A 15,001-nucleotide genomic window follows, 5' to 3' on the forward strand; every position below is an offset into this window, starting at 1 on the left:
ATATTTAAAACTTTATGATGTCAGAAGTAGTGTATGCGTCATAGCATAGCATAAATATAGCAGTGCGTTGCATTACTCGCATTAGTTACGCTTTAGGCTCGAATCTGAATGTTCGTTTGACCGGAAGCTAGTTATTTTACTTTATAAAGTTTTAAATATTGATATTTTTCTTACACAAACTCATCGCTTCACTTCAGAAGGCCTTGATTAACTCCCCCGGAGCCGTGTGGAGCACTTTAATGGACTTCAAAACAGAAACGGCCATTCACTGCCATTATAAAGCTTGGAAGAGCCGAACATTTTTTAATATAACTCTGATTGTATTCGTCTGAAAGAAGAATGTCATATACACCTAGGATGACTTGAGGATGATTAATCATGGGCTAGTTTTCATTTTTAGGTGAACTATCCCTTTAAATGTCCTAATTGAACTAAGGCCTAAACCTGGCTTAATCTAAGCCTTATCTGTGAAACCGGGCCTATGACATATTGACAATTAATTTGCATTCATTATTATAAATGATTTATCATTGCACATCATTATTTTTCTCTTCTCTTCTCTAATGATGTGTTCTACGGTGCGAGGGCGGGGCAACCTGTCACTCACATGAGATCGACCAATAGCAAACCACAACCATCCAATCAATTGCCAATGTACAAAAGCAAGACCTGCCCTAAATCTTTTTCTCGTTGCAATGTTTCAGGTGACTTTTTCAGGTGAGGAGCATCCTGTTCTCGTCATCTTGTTTAGCTTGTTTGCCTGTGTATTTAAACCTCTGTGCTTCAGCTGTTGTTGGTCAGCTGTTGTATATCTGTTTTTCTCCAAATACAGTATGTCACATTACAGAAGTAAAATGTATTACAAGTGCTGACTCATGTTGAATTTAATTCTCGGCAGGCTTATCACATCATGATGAGTAAAGAAGGATGTCCCCTCTGGCTTACTTAGTCGGGGACACTTAATATTCAACAATATTACTGATTTGACTGCACTGACACTATCACTATCACTAGAACTGAACTGAGATGGACGATGACATCACTGTTTTCTGCAGAAAACATGAAAATGAACGAAGTTAATTACTGATTTTCTTTACATGGAACTGAATCTACACTGAACTATGAGACTAGTTTCTTTTTCTGTTATCACTGTAAAGCTGCTTTGAAACAATCTGTATTGTATAAAGCGCTATATGAATAAAGGTGACTTGACTTGACTTGAATGATATGCTAAATATCATAGTTGATATGTCCTGTACTACATTCACTGGAAACGGAAGGTCAAATCGAGTGCATTGCATTTTGAGATGCACTATTTAACACACATGCTCTGTTGTGGAGGAAGTAACCGTACAGTGTTGGGGATGAATAACTGAATTAGAGAAGGTTGACCTAAAAAAGTTGAGATGTTTATTCAAGTTGATGAACACACCACTTTCACATCTAGTTTCACCCTTACAGGATGTGGTTATGCTTTTATATAATTTTGCACGTTGTTTCTCTTATACAGAAATGTTAATGTTAACACTCACAGCACGTTTCTTGAAAAAACACGTTTAACACGTAGCATTAAAGACGCACCAAGTGCATAGGAAGTTTTATCATTAGAGACACACATATGGTATATGTTAATGCACTCCTGGAGTTTGTGTTAAATATTATGATGTGATTCGACAATCAGCAGCAATAGGTTTCAGATATTATCACGCAACATCGGTCTAGAGTACAGCGTCTCCTCTAAGGTCCTCTTTCTCTGACCTCTTTTTGTGGAAAAGTTCAGGGCAGCATAGTTAATGTCATCAGTGTTGCGGTACTAGAAGAAAGAATTAAGAGACTTTTTTCAGCACTCTTTTCAATTACACGAGTTAAGTGTTATTCACACATATGATTCTCCTAACCTCAACTCTGGTTGTTACGTCATTAGTGGTCTGGATTTGTTGAGGCGTTCTAACTGTTAGAAGTCAAATAAAGCAGAACGAAAAGAGTTATTCTATTATATAAACACATACTTTCTGAAATTATATCACTTAAATTAAGAAATGACTTACCTTTTCTTCACACTGGTAAGCAGAGCAACAGATTGATGGGAAGGCTGATTGAACACACCACTGCAAGGCCAATTAAAATAAAATACTGCATCTTCTCATTATTAAATTCATCTGAAACACAATAAACATTGTGCAACTTTATAAATCTACATAGTGTGTTATGTTATAACTGATATTTAGTTAAATTAAGTGTAATCCCCATGCAGGAGTATGATTATGAAAAGCACAACATTTATTATATTCATACTTTGACTTCATTGTTTTCTTTAAAAAAGGATTTTACTGAAAAGGTTTCCTACACTTAAAAGAAAGACTTTGTTTTTATGACTTCTAAGACATCTATCTATCATTATATCATTCTATTTTCTATCTATCATTCTATCTATCATTCTATCGTTCCATCTATCTATAACTCATTTAAAAAAACATGTGTACTTATCTATCTTATCTAATTTATCTTTGAAACTTGGCATTATGTACTGCAAATATTGCTCTTATGATAAATGGCTTGCGATGTTCCTACTTCGCAAGTCGCTTTGGATAAAAGTGCACTTATCAAAAAAATAAGGCAATTACCTTCAATGAGCAACGTTGTGCCGTTTCCAAATAAAACTTCTTCACAAGTTACCACAGCGCAATAGTACATCCCAGCATCAGAGAGACCCACATTCATCTTGGGTAGGCTGTAGAGACAGCTCTGCGTATTAGAAGTGGAGGCTGCAAAGTTCTTTCCACACTCGTTGTTCGTGTCTCCATGAGTGTAAACTATTCCTGGATGGATTGTGTCTGAACCCTGTCTGAACCAGTAGACTAGTTGTACTCCTTTATCACACATTTTCACTTGCACTGAGCACTGCAGAGTCACATTGCTTCCTGGCTTGATAACACCAAGCACAGGCTGTTGTATAACAGCAGCTTTCAGGTCTGCACCTATAAGGGAGGGGGAAAACAATTGACATTGACAATAAATGTAATCACCCATCTTTCTAAAAAAAATAAAAAAAAGTATTACAATCCTCACCTTTAACCAACAGAATAGTTCCAGTCCCGAAGGAAACAACATTGGCAAAGGAAGAGGCACAGAAGTAAGTGCCTGAATCAGATTTCAAAGTCCTCGGGATGGTTAAGTTAAAACTATCAGCTGTTCGCACTGCATGAAATCGTTGAGTTTCTTCAAAATCTGGAGAAAATTCATTCGGTTGAGAGTGGTGATATGAAGACACTACTAGGACAGGTTTCTCTCCAAGAACCTGTTTATACCATAATGCTCGGTGTAACTGATCATCTAAAAAAAGACAAGAGAACAACACACTGTCCCCCTCTTGAGCGGTTAAAACCTGATCCACATGAGCAACACTGCAATTATATTCACCTGTTGGGAAAATAAATTACATGATTTGCTAAGACGGCATGTAAATGTTTAGTTAAAGAATTATCAAATATTTTGTATATTGTGATTCAAAAAAAGAAAGATTGATAAAAACATATTTTGTACTTACAGACTTCATGAAGAAAGAGAAAAAGTATCATGCAGATGCTGCAATCCATTTTATGTTATTTGTGGGTCTTTTGTACTTCTGTCTAAATGTGGTACTCTGTCTATGTGTCTATATGCTTTCTGAGGGTTTCATCATGTGACTCTACTGGTTCTCTGCATGCACATATTACTGCCCGTTTCCTGAAGTAAGCTGCTAAGTACAGTATGTAAGCAAATGCAACTAGCAGACATGCATTTTGAGGCCAGATGAATGCATTTTAGAGAGATGCTTAGGATGACGACATGCGAAAAACTTAATATATACTTTATACAATACTTTATGATACATCAACTATAAAACAAAATGAATTAAATTTTGTGGGACAAGTACATGGTATGTAATACAAAAACATCAGAGCAGTCTGGGAGAGGTAGAAAGAAAATACTTCATTTGAAGAAGATTTTAGTTGTATAAGGAGTATAAGTTCACCAATGGAAGCCATTGCAAGCTATTGCTAACACATGTTTTTACTGTATAAGAGTATATCTATGTATCTGTGTTTGTGTGTACTAGTGATATCTGACTGCCATCATCTGGATGTGACTAGTAGTACATTTCAGTATTTTTGCATAATGCTGCAACGGTAATTAAGAGAAAAACAAACGTCTACTATATCTCTATTTTCCATGTTTGTGTCATTTTGGGGTTAATTTGTAATAATACCGATATTTTTTGGCTATTGATGTCAAGCAATTTGCTCTGAAAGTGTTTTCCCCTCATTTGCAAAATGTCGCCCCTCTCCATGGTGCTGAATTTAATGAGAAATTATTGTAAACACACAATTTATCGATTTTTTCATGTTTTAATGTGTAAATTTAAACATAGTAATGACACGCTGAATTACATGGTGGCACAATGTCACATAAATGCTATTATAAAATGAAAGCCCTATAAGACAACATTTTAAGACAACAACATAAAAGAAAATCTATAAAAGACGGTAACAGAAGTCTCTCCCTCATCACTTTGTCAAAATACAAGACTTCATCTTGCAGCTGAATGCTGTGATGCTCGTATTATTTGTGACCACATGATAAGTGACATTCATTTAAACAATTTACAGACAAACAAAAGTCACAGTTACAACATGACAAGCATTAAGAATGAGGAAATCCTTGTTTTACACTTCCTGTTTGCGAACAGATGCATAGACCACAGAATTTACCTCTTTGTGGCCTTTTATTTTACATGTAGGCTGGACTGAAGAAAACTTCAGCGATGCATAATTTTCTGAGTTTATGTCAGCAGTCTGATGAGAGAATATAATTTAGACAATACTCAGTAATGTTACAGTATCAGTGGTGTAAAGTACTTGAGTAAATGGAATTAGTAACTGTACTTAAGTATCTTTTTGGCTACTTTCTAGTTTAACTGAGTAACAAAGATATTTGCACAAAATTTTTTACTAAATGAGTATATGTACTCTTTATTCCAATATATTTGTGATGAGTATGGCACCTAACTTTTTCTGCAGAAGTTTATTTCTGCTACAAAAGAAGTGATATCGCCATCTACAGGGCACTGAAGGTACTATATCTTATGCGTTTTGCCCTTACTCACCCAAACTTGTCAATAAAGCTACTTTACGTGAATGCGAGTGCATTAGCAGGTAGTTGCTGAACCTAGTTGCTAGTAACTAGTTGCTAGTTTTTGAAATTGAGATTTAAACGTAATTTTATCATGTGTGGTTTGTTAGGATAGGACAATATTTGGCTGTGATTCAACTATGTGAAAATCTGGAATCTGAGGGTGCAAAAAAATCGAAATATTGAGAAAATCCTCTTTAAAGTTGTCCATTTATGTTCGCAAGTGTGCTGCATTCACTCACAAACGTTTTATATATTTATGGTAGGAAATTTACTAAATATCTTCACGGAGCATGATCTTTACTTAATATCCTAATGATTTTTGGCATTAAAGTAAAAATCTATCATTTTGACCCATACAATGTATTGTTGGCTATTGCCACAAATATACCTGTGCGACATGTGACTGGTTTTGTGATTCAGGGTCACATATGAGCTATGAAATGAGGACATGGCTTCAGCCGAACCAGCATGTCCAGTGCAAGTAGCCTTTGACTATTTAATGTTAACATTCTTTATCCATTATATTGAAAATACCTTTTTGAAGGATATTGCTTTTACCTATTCCCTTTTTGAGCACTTGAACTTAACTGAGACTTGAGTGTTTGTAGATGTTTTAGGAGTCGACCTTGATTTATTACAATATACAATATTGAGGTGTTTTTTAGGTTTTAGAAAACAAACATTGTTGCTCTCCTCACAAATCAACTGTTTCTTGTTTTTCACTGGCATGTCTTTTAGGTGTTGAGGACTGATGCATCTTTGAGCCTATATTCAGTACAAGTAAATACTTAAGTACTGTTAAAATCAGATACTCTAAGACGTATTAAAATTGGTGAGTCATTTTCGGTGTAAGGTATTATGAACTTTTACTCACGTATGGTTTTGAGGTACTCTGTACACCTCTGTATGGTTTATGTATGTGTTATACATATATTCTGGATGGTTCATAAATATCTTAAATGCAAACAATGTGCAGCAAAATTTTACTTTGGGATTGTAAAGTACATTATTAAATATTATTATAAACCACTCATTAATGTTCATGTTTATTTGAGTGGCACAGCTTACCCACGCTCCCCAATATCTGTGTATAATGTAAAAAATATAAAGCAACTCACCTGGGCTGTAGATTGAACCTCGCCAACACCTTAAAATGTATCATAATTAGAAATTAGAAGTTACATCAAATCATTTTGGAAAACTTATACACCAGTTCAAAAATTTGGGGTCAGTAAGATATTTTTTAAATAACTTTAAATATTTTAATTTTGCAACGATGCAAAAGTGATTGAAAAAATTTGCACTATTTCAACATTGACATTTAACAAGCTGTTTTCAACATTCATTATATTAAGAACTTTTTATAGAGCAGCAAATCAGCATATTAGAATGATTTCTGAAGGATCATGTGACACTGAAGACTGGAGTAATGATGCTGAAAATTCAGCTTTGATCATCGGAATACATTACATTTTAAAATATATTAAAATAGAAAACAATTGATTTAAATTTAAATAATATTTCACATTACTGTTTTACTGCCTGCGTGCGCACAAGAGACTACTTTCAAAAACAATAAAAACATCATTTTTTGAATGGTAGTGTATTTGTTTGCCTTTTTTTTTTTTTATATGAATGTAACTTTGAAATGTGAGATGAGTAAAAAAGGGTCTTACTTATGTGTGCAGCTCTTCTCCATGACAGCACCATTATTATATTCACTATTACTGATATCACTAATACAGCGGAGAGCAGTGCGATGATATAAAACGTTGTTTTATGAGAAACAACTGGAAAAAAATGTTTAAGAAATAAGATGTCATTTTATCATCGAAATCTGAACAATTCAAATGGAATAAAATGTCTCTTTTTCTATTATTGAATTCTCTGAAAAAAAGTACTGATATAAGAAATATATTGCCAAAATATGAAAAAAAATATTACGGACATACTGTATGTGAGCAATAAAAAAAGTTTTACCATCAGCTGTCAGTTTAGTTCCATTTCCAATGAATAGCTTTCCACATGTGACCACACTGCAAAAGTAAGTTTCATCACTGGCGAGGCTTTTGGGGACTTTGTGCACGCAGTTCTGTACAGTCGATCCAGACACAGAGATCTTCTCACACTGATCTTTCCTGTCTCCTTCACTGTAAATCAATCCTGAATGAGACTCCCTTGGTTCGTATTTAAGCCAGTAGACGCTTTGCTCTCCTGAACAAGTCTCACCAAAGACTGAGCAATGAAGAGTCACAGAGTCTCCTACATGATGCGAGTCCAAAACGGGATGCTGGATGACTTTAATTGGCTTTGCATCTCAAAAATAAAATAAAAATTATTTAGTATTTGCAGTAATAATAATAAAACAAACTTAGAATTTCCACATTTGGCAACATTCTCACAATCCAGGTTTCCCCTCACCATTAACTGTTAGATAAGATCCCCCTCCAAAGTACAACATTTCATACAACTGCACACCACAATGGTAATAGGCGGAATCTCTGGATGTAATATTGGTGAAAATTAATGCAGATTTCTTGTCATCGACTTTGACTTCAAGCTGTGATTCGTTGACAAATTCTTCTTGAAGATTTATCTTCTTGTAATATGTGGAAACTATAGGGTTTAACTTTTGTCCTGGGATTTGTTTGAGCCAAACCCAGGTCACAACCGGATTAGCAGTGGTGTAGCATTCCAGAATGATCGAACCACCGACTGGTGCTGTGACTGAGACGTTTGGCTGGAAAACACTGGGTGTCATAGACACACCTGATATAAGAGAAGTCCTGATGAGTCCTGGGAAATCATATCTCAATCATTTCCACAAAAAAAAGGAGTACAGTTAACTTGTTAGATAGATAGATAATTTTCCTGTTTATTACTGTAAAGCCGCTTTTGAAACAATCTGTATTGTAAGCGCTGTATAAATAAAAGTGACTTGAAGGAAGCACAAAATACTCTATAGGCTCATTCTCAAATCATGCTAGAAAAAAGGGTAACACTTTAGTTTCGGGTCCAATTCTCACTAATAACTAGTTTTTTATTAGCATGAATATTACTAGGATATTGGCTGTTTGTTAGTACTTATAAAGCACATATTAATGCATTATTCTGCATGACCATATTCTACATCCCTTAACCCAGTACCTAAACTTAACAACTACCTTACCAACTATTAATAAGCAGTAATTAGAAGTTTACTGAGACAAAAGTCGTAGTAAATAGTAAGAATTGGACCCTAGTCTAAAGTGTGACCGAAAAGAGTAATCAGCTCGAGTCCTGCTGTCATTCAAGCAAAAGACGGACCAAATATTGAGAAAGTCTGGAATTCATATGTAATTGTCAATCGAACTTTTAAACTCAAATAGTTTAAAAGTTAACTCAAAGGTTAGTCTGATAATATAATGTTTTTTGTTTTTTTAATCCTAAATAAATAAATGGAAGATTACTTACATGATATGTAGAACATAAGAGCGTATGTGTGCAGAGCAAACCTCTTGATAGCTGGCATGTGAGCTGTCTCCATCCTGAGAACAAAATGAGAATATGGCATATAAACTGATACATTTCAGTATATCGTGTATGCAAATTGTCCAAACTTCGAAAAAGGTTCTCATTGGCTGAGTGAAGTTATTACAATCATTTAAACCTTCTCTGTCTTTCAGTTAACACCCCTTGTCCTCATTAACTTTTCCAATAAACAAGTCTTTGACCTAGTGGACTTCCTGCAGTCAATATAGTTCTAGATTTATAGAAACATATAGAAACATTTCTTTATTTGTATTAGTGTATTTAACTTTTCTGTAGAAATGTATATTAAACAGCTCTGTGAGAATCTATGACACCACAATGTTTTTTGAAACACAATATCAAATGCCATGAATGTTGTGAATATGCAACAACATGTTAAAAATATTTAAAAAAACAGACACTTTGTAAAAAGGTCAAAGGTCAGCAAACAGTTGTTTTGCATTTTAGCAGATATATATATATATATATATATATTGGGGCTGGGAATCGATTAAAAAAATTAACTAATTAATTGCTCAATTTGCTGTAATTAATTGCAATTAATTGCATTTCCCCCAAGCTTGTAATCATCAATATTTAAACTTAGAATCACCTAATTAAATTAAACAACACAGGAATAAAAGGAACAGAAAATAGCCCTATATTAAAATAATATTAAACATCAATATATCAATATATTATTATTTTTCAATAATCAATCAACATAATCAATTTAACAGATTTTTTTTTTTTTTTTTTTTTACTAATTATCAAAATAAAATATAGTCCTACAAAGCTATTATTACCAGAGCATGTGATCAGAGCAGATAAGTTTACCATTGTTGCCCAGCATGACTATACCAGCTCAGTAGTGCTATTGCAAACAGAAGTCTACTACTGAGAAATTTCACGTTATTTGAGCGAACTTTGCTTTTCCAGTGCGTGATCGTTACATGATTGGAGCGTTTGGGCCGTTAACGACAGAGCAGAACGCGCAGCGCAAACATGGAGCGGAACATTGAGCAGAGAGCGCAGCAGCGCGCCGACACACACACACACACACACATGGAGCGGAAAAGACCCGCTCATGAAAGCTGCGCGAGAATGAAACCTGATCGCCGAACACGGAGGGGCGGGACGGCATATTTTCGGCCTTTTCAATAGCAGCCGCAACAGGAAATCATTAAAACGAGGCAAAAAAAAAAAGTGCTGCGTCAACTGCGATATTTTTTTTAACGCGTTAAACATCTCAAATTAATCGCAAAGATTAACACGTTAATTCCCCCAGCCCTAATATATGTATGTATAAAAGTATAAACTAAGTGTACATGATTTATTGTCATGGTATGAGAGAAGCAGACAGGTGAGTAATACAAAAACAGGGTTTTATTGAGGCACGGAGTGGAATAGCAGAGATGACTGGTGAGTATATATGTAGAAGAATTGGTACTGGATGTAGAACTTAGCTGGCTGCTAATCTTGATTGCTTGTTTGTAGATGAGGACCGTGGATATAGCGGGCAGATGGCTGGAGACAGAAGACAGATGACGGAAGACAGGATGTGGGTGATCGGCAATGAAGTACAGAGAGGTATCTTCGAGGTAAGTAGCACAGGTAAGTAGTTGAGTAGAGTCTGTGTGTTCACGTAAAGATGAGACCAGACAAAGAAGTGAAGGGGAACTGTCTCTTTATAGAGAGCGTGGTTGATGATGTCCGAGTGTGGTGAATTAGAAATGTGGTGAAAGTCGATCTGGGTGTTCTGAGTGATATTGTGTGAGGAGTGCAGGGTCGAGGATATCATGACGTGTGACCCAGGAGTGTTCCTCGGGACCGTAATCCTCCCAGTCGATGAGGTATTCCAGTCTGGGGCCCCGTCGTCGTGAGTCCAGGATAGCTTGAACCCGGTAGATAGGCTCCTCTTTGGCGATGTTGGGTGGAGGAGGTACTTCGTCGTCACCAGATTCTGTGGGAGGAGAGAATACAGGTTCAGAGTGAGGTTTGAGAAGTGATACATGGAAGGATGGTGAAATTCTGTAGTGTGGTGGAAGGTTTAGCCTGTAGGTGACTTCAATGAGCTGCCTCTGCACTGTGAATGGGCCTATGTACCGGGAACTCAGCTTACGGCAGGGCAGGCAGAGACGGATGTCCCGTGCCGAGAGCCATACCTTCTGGTCTGGTTGGTAGCGAGGGGTAGGTGTTCTACGGTTATCCGCCTGTCTCTTGTGTCTCCGCACTGCCTGTTGGAGATGCACATGAGCTGAGTCCCATACCCTCTCGCTCTGCTCGAACCAGTGGTTGACAACCGGAACCTCTGAGGGCTCACCTGACCAGGGGAATAGAGGAGGCTGGTACCCCAGGATGCATTGGAACAGGGTGAGCCCTGTGGTGGATTGACGAAAGGAGTTTTGGGCATACTCGGCCCACGGGAGGAATTGGCTGGAATCATGGCTGGAGGGAGAATGTGCTCAGGAGTAGAATCATCAGGAACAGGTTGATGAAGATGTGATAAGGCATCTGCCTTACAGTTCTTATCCTCAGGTCGATATGAGACGTTGGAAAGATTCAGATGCTGCAGGGGTTAAGGACAGAGACTTGGGCTGGCCTTTGAGAGCGGAGGTCAGAGGAGAACTGAGGAGGCTGTAGTTGTGGATGAATCGTTGGTAGAAGTTGGCAAACCCGAGAAAATGTTGGAGTTCCTTTATGGTAGTGGGTTGTGGCCAGTTCTGGATGGTATCCACTTTCCTCTGGTCCATCTGGATGCCATGTTGGTCGATGACGTACCCTAGGAAGTGGACGGAGGTTGTGTGGAACTCGCATTTTTCAAGCTTGAGTTAGAGGTGATGATGGCAGAGCTTTTCAAGGACCTGCGTCACGTGGAGACGATGTTCAGCCAGGTTCCGGGAGTAGATGAGGATGTCATCTATGTAAACCTCGACGAATCGGTGAAGGAACTCCTGGAACACCTCATTCATATACCCTTGGAACACAACAAGTTGTGTTGAGGGTCTGTGGAATTGGAATTTGTTTGAATTGGCCACAGGTTGGTACAAGATTCACACCAGTAATGTTTTTTTTTTTCCTAAGGCATATTTATAAAAGCTACTTAAATGTCCTAATTGAAGGTCTAATCCTGGCTTAATCTAAGCCCTGTCTGTGAAACCAGGCCATATTGTTTAAGATCCTTAATGGAAAGTTTATGTAAAGTTTAGGCTTACAACCAGGGTTAGGCGCTTCTACATCAGTGTTATTCACCTATCATTTACCTCTGATTTTAGGGATAAGTTATGGGTAGGGTTAGGTTTAGGAGAAGGAAAAGGGTTAGGGTCAGGACTAAATTTTCAGACAGGAATGTTGTTCCAGGATCAACAAAATATGTCGAACCAGGAACATGTCTTAAGTGGCTAAATCACGGTGCTATCCCTTTAATTACAGACAGTATAACCAGTGTTAGGGGAAATGCAATACAAGAATTGCCAGTTACGTAATCAGATTACTTTTTTAAGTAATTAGTAAAGTAACATTACTTTTAAATTTGCAAAAAAATATCTGAGTTACTGTTTCAAAGAGTTTCCTATTGTAAAGTATTACTTTACATAAAAAGTAACTAAGTAACGCAGTTAGTTAAGGCGAAAATTTCGGACTCAGTGTGCAAGGACCTTTACTCTTTTAGAAAGTAACGCAATATTGTAATGCATTATATTTAAAAGTGACTTTACCCAACACTGTCTATAACTGACTCGATTTAGAAAAGATAAGAGTTCAAATCTGAATCATTTGCAATCAATGCATTAATCTAGTTTGATGGGGGACAGAAGACGGAGCTTCAGGCCAAACTGGTATAATCTTCATCCATGGCTTGAGTATTCTGTCATGATGGACTCTACATATTGCTTTGCATGTAGACATTTTAGCACACCAAATGCCCCAGACACTGTTTTTGTTTCAACACCTGGTTTTAGAAACTGGAAAAAAGCAACTATGAGAGATGCAGAGTTTTCAGTACATGCAAAGTCTGAACGACACAAGTGTGCAATGATAGCATGGAGGGATTATCAAAGATCTGTTAAAACTGATGCAACACTAGCCGATCTTCTTGACAAAGAACACACTAAACAAGTACAAGAAAATCGGGCATACATTAAAACAGTTGGGGAAGTGCTGTTACTTACAGCTACATAAAACATAGCACAAAGAGGACACGATGAATTTTGAAGAGTCCAATAACAAAGGAAACTTTAGGGAAATTCTTAAAACAGTTGCTAACCACGACCCACTTGTTAAGAGAAGATTAACTTCCATTCACAATGCAAAGTACACAAGCAAGATGATCCGGAATGAGGTTTTGGGTTGTTTGGCAGAAATAGTTCGGTCTGAAATCATAGAAGAAGTGAAGAACAGTGAGGTTTTTTTTAGCATCATGGCAGATGAATAAAGGATATTTCAAAAAGGGAACAGATTTCTTTCACACTCAGGTACTATTACAATGGGGCCATTAAGGAGAGTTTTCTCCATTTTGAATCTGGAGAGAAGTTAGATGCTGCAGGGCTTACTGGAAAAATAGTGCACTTACTGGAACGTTATGGCCTGAACTACAAAAATAACCTTGTAGGCCAAGCCTACAATGGCGCTGCTGTGATGAGCGGTAAGCATTCAGGGGTTCAGGCAAGGATCAAAGAACAGGCTAAATTTGCCTTCTACATCCAATGTAGTACACATTGTCTCAATTTAGTGTTAGTTTAGTCAAAAGTGTCCCAGAAACAGAGGAGTTTTTTTCTTTGTTACAGAGTCTTTATATTTTTACCTCTGCCTCATATGTGCACCCAAAATGGCTGTCTCTGCAAAGAGAAATGTATGGCAGAACAAGAGAGCTGCAACGTTAAAGCGACACACGTTGGGCATGCTGATTTCTAGCCCTACGTAATATTATGGACACTCTACCTGCCCTTAAACGACTACTGCAAGAGATTGCTCAAGAACGTCATGGTGAAAAAGCTGTTGAGGCCCAAGGTTTTCTGGCTCAAATTGTTACTCTGCGTTAGTTGTTTGGGGAGACAAAGCTACTGTCTGACATGTTACAGTCACAAACTGTTGATCTGTCAAGAGCTGTTGACTTAGTAAATGCTTTAGTCCAGACATTGAAAGACCACAGGGAGGAGTCTTTTTTTGATAAGTTGTGGGATGAAGCATTGAATATTTGTGAGCAGTGTGATTCTGCAACAACGTCAGTGGCGAAACATCAGAAAATGCTGAGCTCTAGACTCAGTGGCTATTGCACACTAAGCACTGTTGGTCAGAGGGAGGTAAAACGCGACAAATATATGTTTTCTACGTCATTTTTCTATCCTGTAATTGACAGCATGCTCAATGAGATGAACAGACGTTTCTCCAATACCAACTGTGAGCTCATGAGAAGCATACAGTCTCTCAGCCCTCAGAGCGATGCCTTTTTGCAGCTTGTTTTGACCAAAGTGCATGTCTCAGCGGGTTTCTCCTACACCAGTGTGTGTGCGTTTATCTTAAAAGGTCACTGGTGGCACAAGAACAAACACACATAAAAGAAATCAGGTCAGCATAACGCATCCCGAAACGGAAACTAGTGAGGGTCTGCTATTGCTTTAGTGCAAAGACCACAACATTAGACCAATGCAAGCTTAACACTTTGCAAGTGACCACAAAAAGCATAATTTGGCTATTTTGAATGAGAGAAAGTAATGTGGGTTGGCTATCGCACATCAAAACACTTATAAACAGATAAACAGATAAGTGTGTGTGTGTGTGTGTGTGTGTGTATACAGGATTACATTGTGGGGGGACCAAATGTTTCACAAATATAGCGAAACCAAGTGTGCGTGTGTGTGCGTGCATGCGTATGTTGTGTGTGGTCCTGGTATTCTCATCTTTAGATAGTAATTTTTGGTCCCAATGGAGGAAAAAAAAAACATTTTATTGAAAATGTACAAATGCAGAACGTTTTCTGTGAGGGTTGTGTTTAGGGTTGTTAGAAGATAGAATATACAGTTTGTACAGTATAAAAATCATTATGTCTATGAAAAGTCCTCATCAAGCATGGAAACCCAACACGTGTGTGTGTAGCCTAAATAAACTTTCTCAAATAGCCTAAATATGAAAGTAGCGCATGTTTTGTTTTTAGTTTTTTATTAAACGCATACAGTATTACCTATAAGAACCACGATATAGCTTTTAAACTACATAGCAAATGGTTTGTAACATTTGAAAATATCTGAGCTTTACTATTTGTCCTTATAATTCCAATGCAACTGTTGTTATTTCTTTAAACAGCCTTTCTGTGTAACTT

At 37.2% G+C, this 15,001-nt stretch overlaps 2 protein-coding genes across 4 annotated transcripts; both read right to left on the reverse strand.

Annotated features, from left to right (window-relative positions):
* Positions 1-1,387: 1,387 nt before the first annotated feature.
* Positions 1,388-3,701, reverse strand: LOC309488408 (uncharacterized protein). The gene is made up of 6 exons (XM_082156614.1): positions 3,548-3,701; positions 3,070-3,420; positions 2,625-2,978; positions 2,049-2,159; positions 1,899-1,951; positions 1,388-1,813 (listed from the first exon to the last, which is right to left on the reverse strand). Exons 1-4 carry the CDS (start codon positions 3,594-3,596, stop codon positions 2,056-2,058), a joined length of 858 nt encoding a protein of 285 aa, XP_082012740.1. The 5' UTR covers positions 3,597-3,701; the 3' UTR covers positions 1,388-1,813; positions 1,899-1,951; positions 2,049-2,055.
* Positions 3,702-3,775: 74 nt separating this feature from the next.
* Positions 3,776-8,764, reverse strand: LOC309488294 (uncharacterized protein). Of its 3 annotated transcripts, none has more exons than XM_082156493.1 (6): positions 8,629-8,764; positions 7,597-7,944; positions 7,156-7,437; positions 6,852-6,965; positions 6,294-6,322; positions 3,776-4,835 (listed from the first exon to the last, which is right to left on the reverse strand). In XM_082156493.1, exons 1-6 carry the CDS (start codon positions 8,726-8,728, stop codon positions 4,707-4,709), a joined length of 1,002 nt encoding a protein of 333 aa, XP_082012619.1. In that variant the 5' UTR covers positions 8,729-8,764; the 3' UTR covers positions 3,776-4,706. The 3 variants fall into 3 exon arrangements, with proteins under 3 accessions (XP_082012619.1, XP_082012618.1, XP_082012620.1); XM_082156492.1 differs by having other exon boundaries at positions 7,156-7,491; XM_082156494.1 differs by having other exon boundaries at positions 7,156-7,491; positions 7,597-7,971; positions 8,629-8,700.
* Between the last annotated feature and the right edge of the window lie 6,237 nt (positions 8,765-15,001).

This window comes from Leuciscus leuciscus (genome assembly GCF_965113295.1).
Source record: "Leuciscus leuciscus genome assembly, chromosome: 2".
NCBI lineage: Eukaryota > Metazoa > Chordata > Actinopteri > Cypriniformes > Leuciscidae > Leuciscus > Leuciscus leuciscus.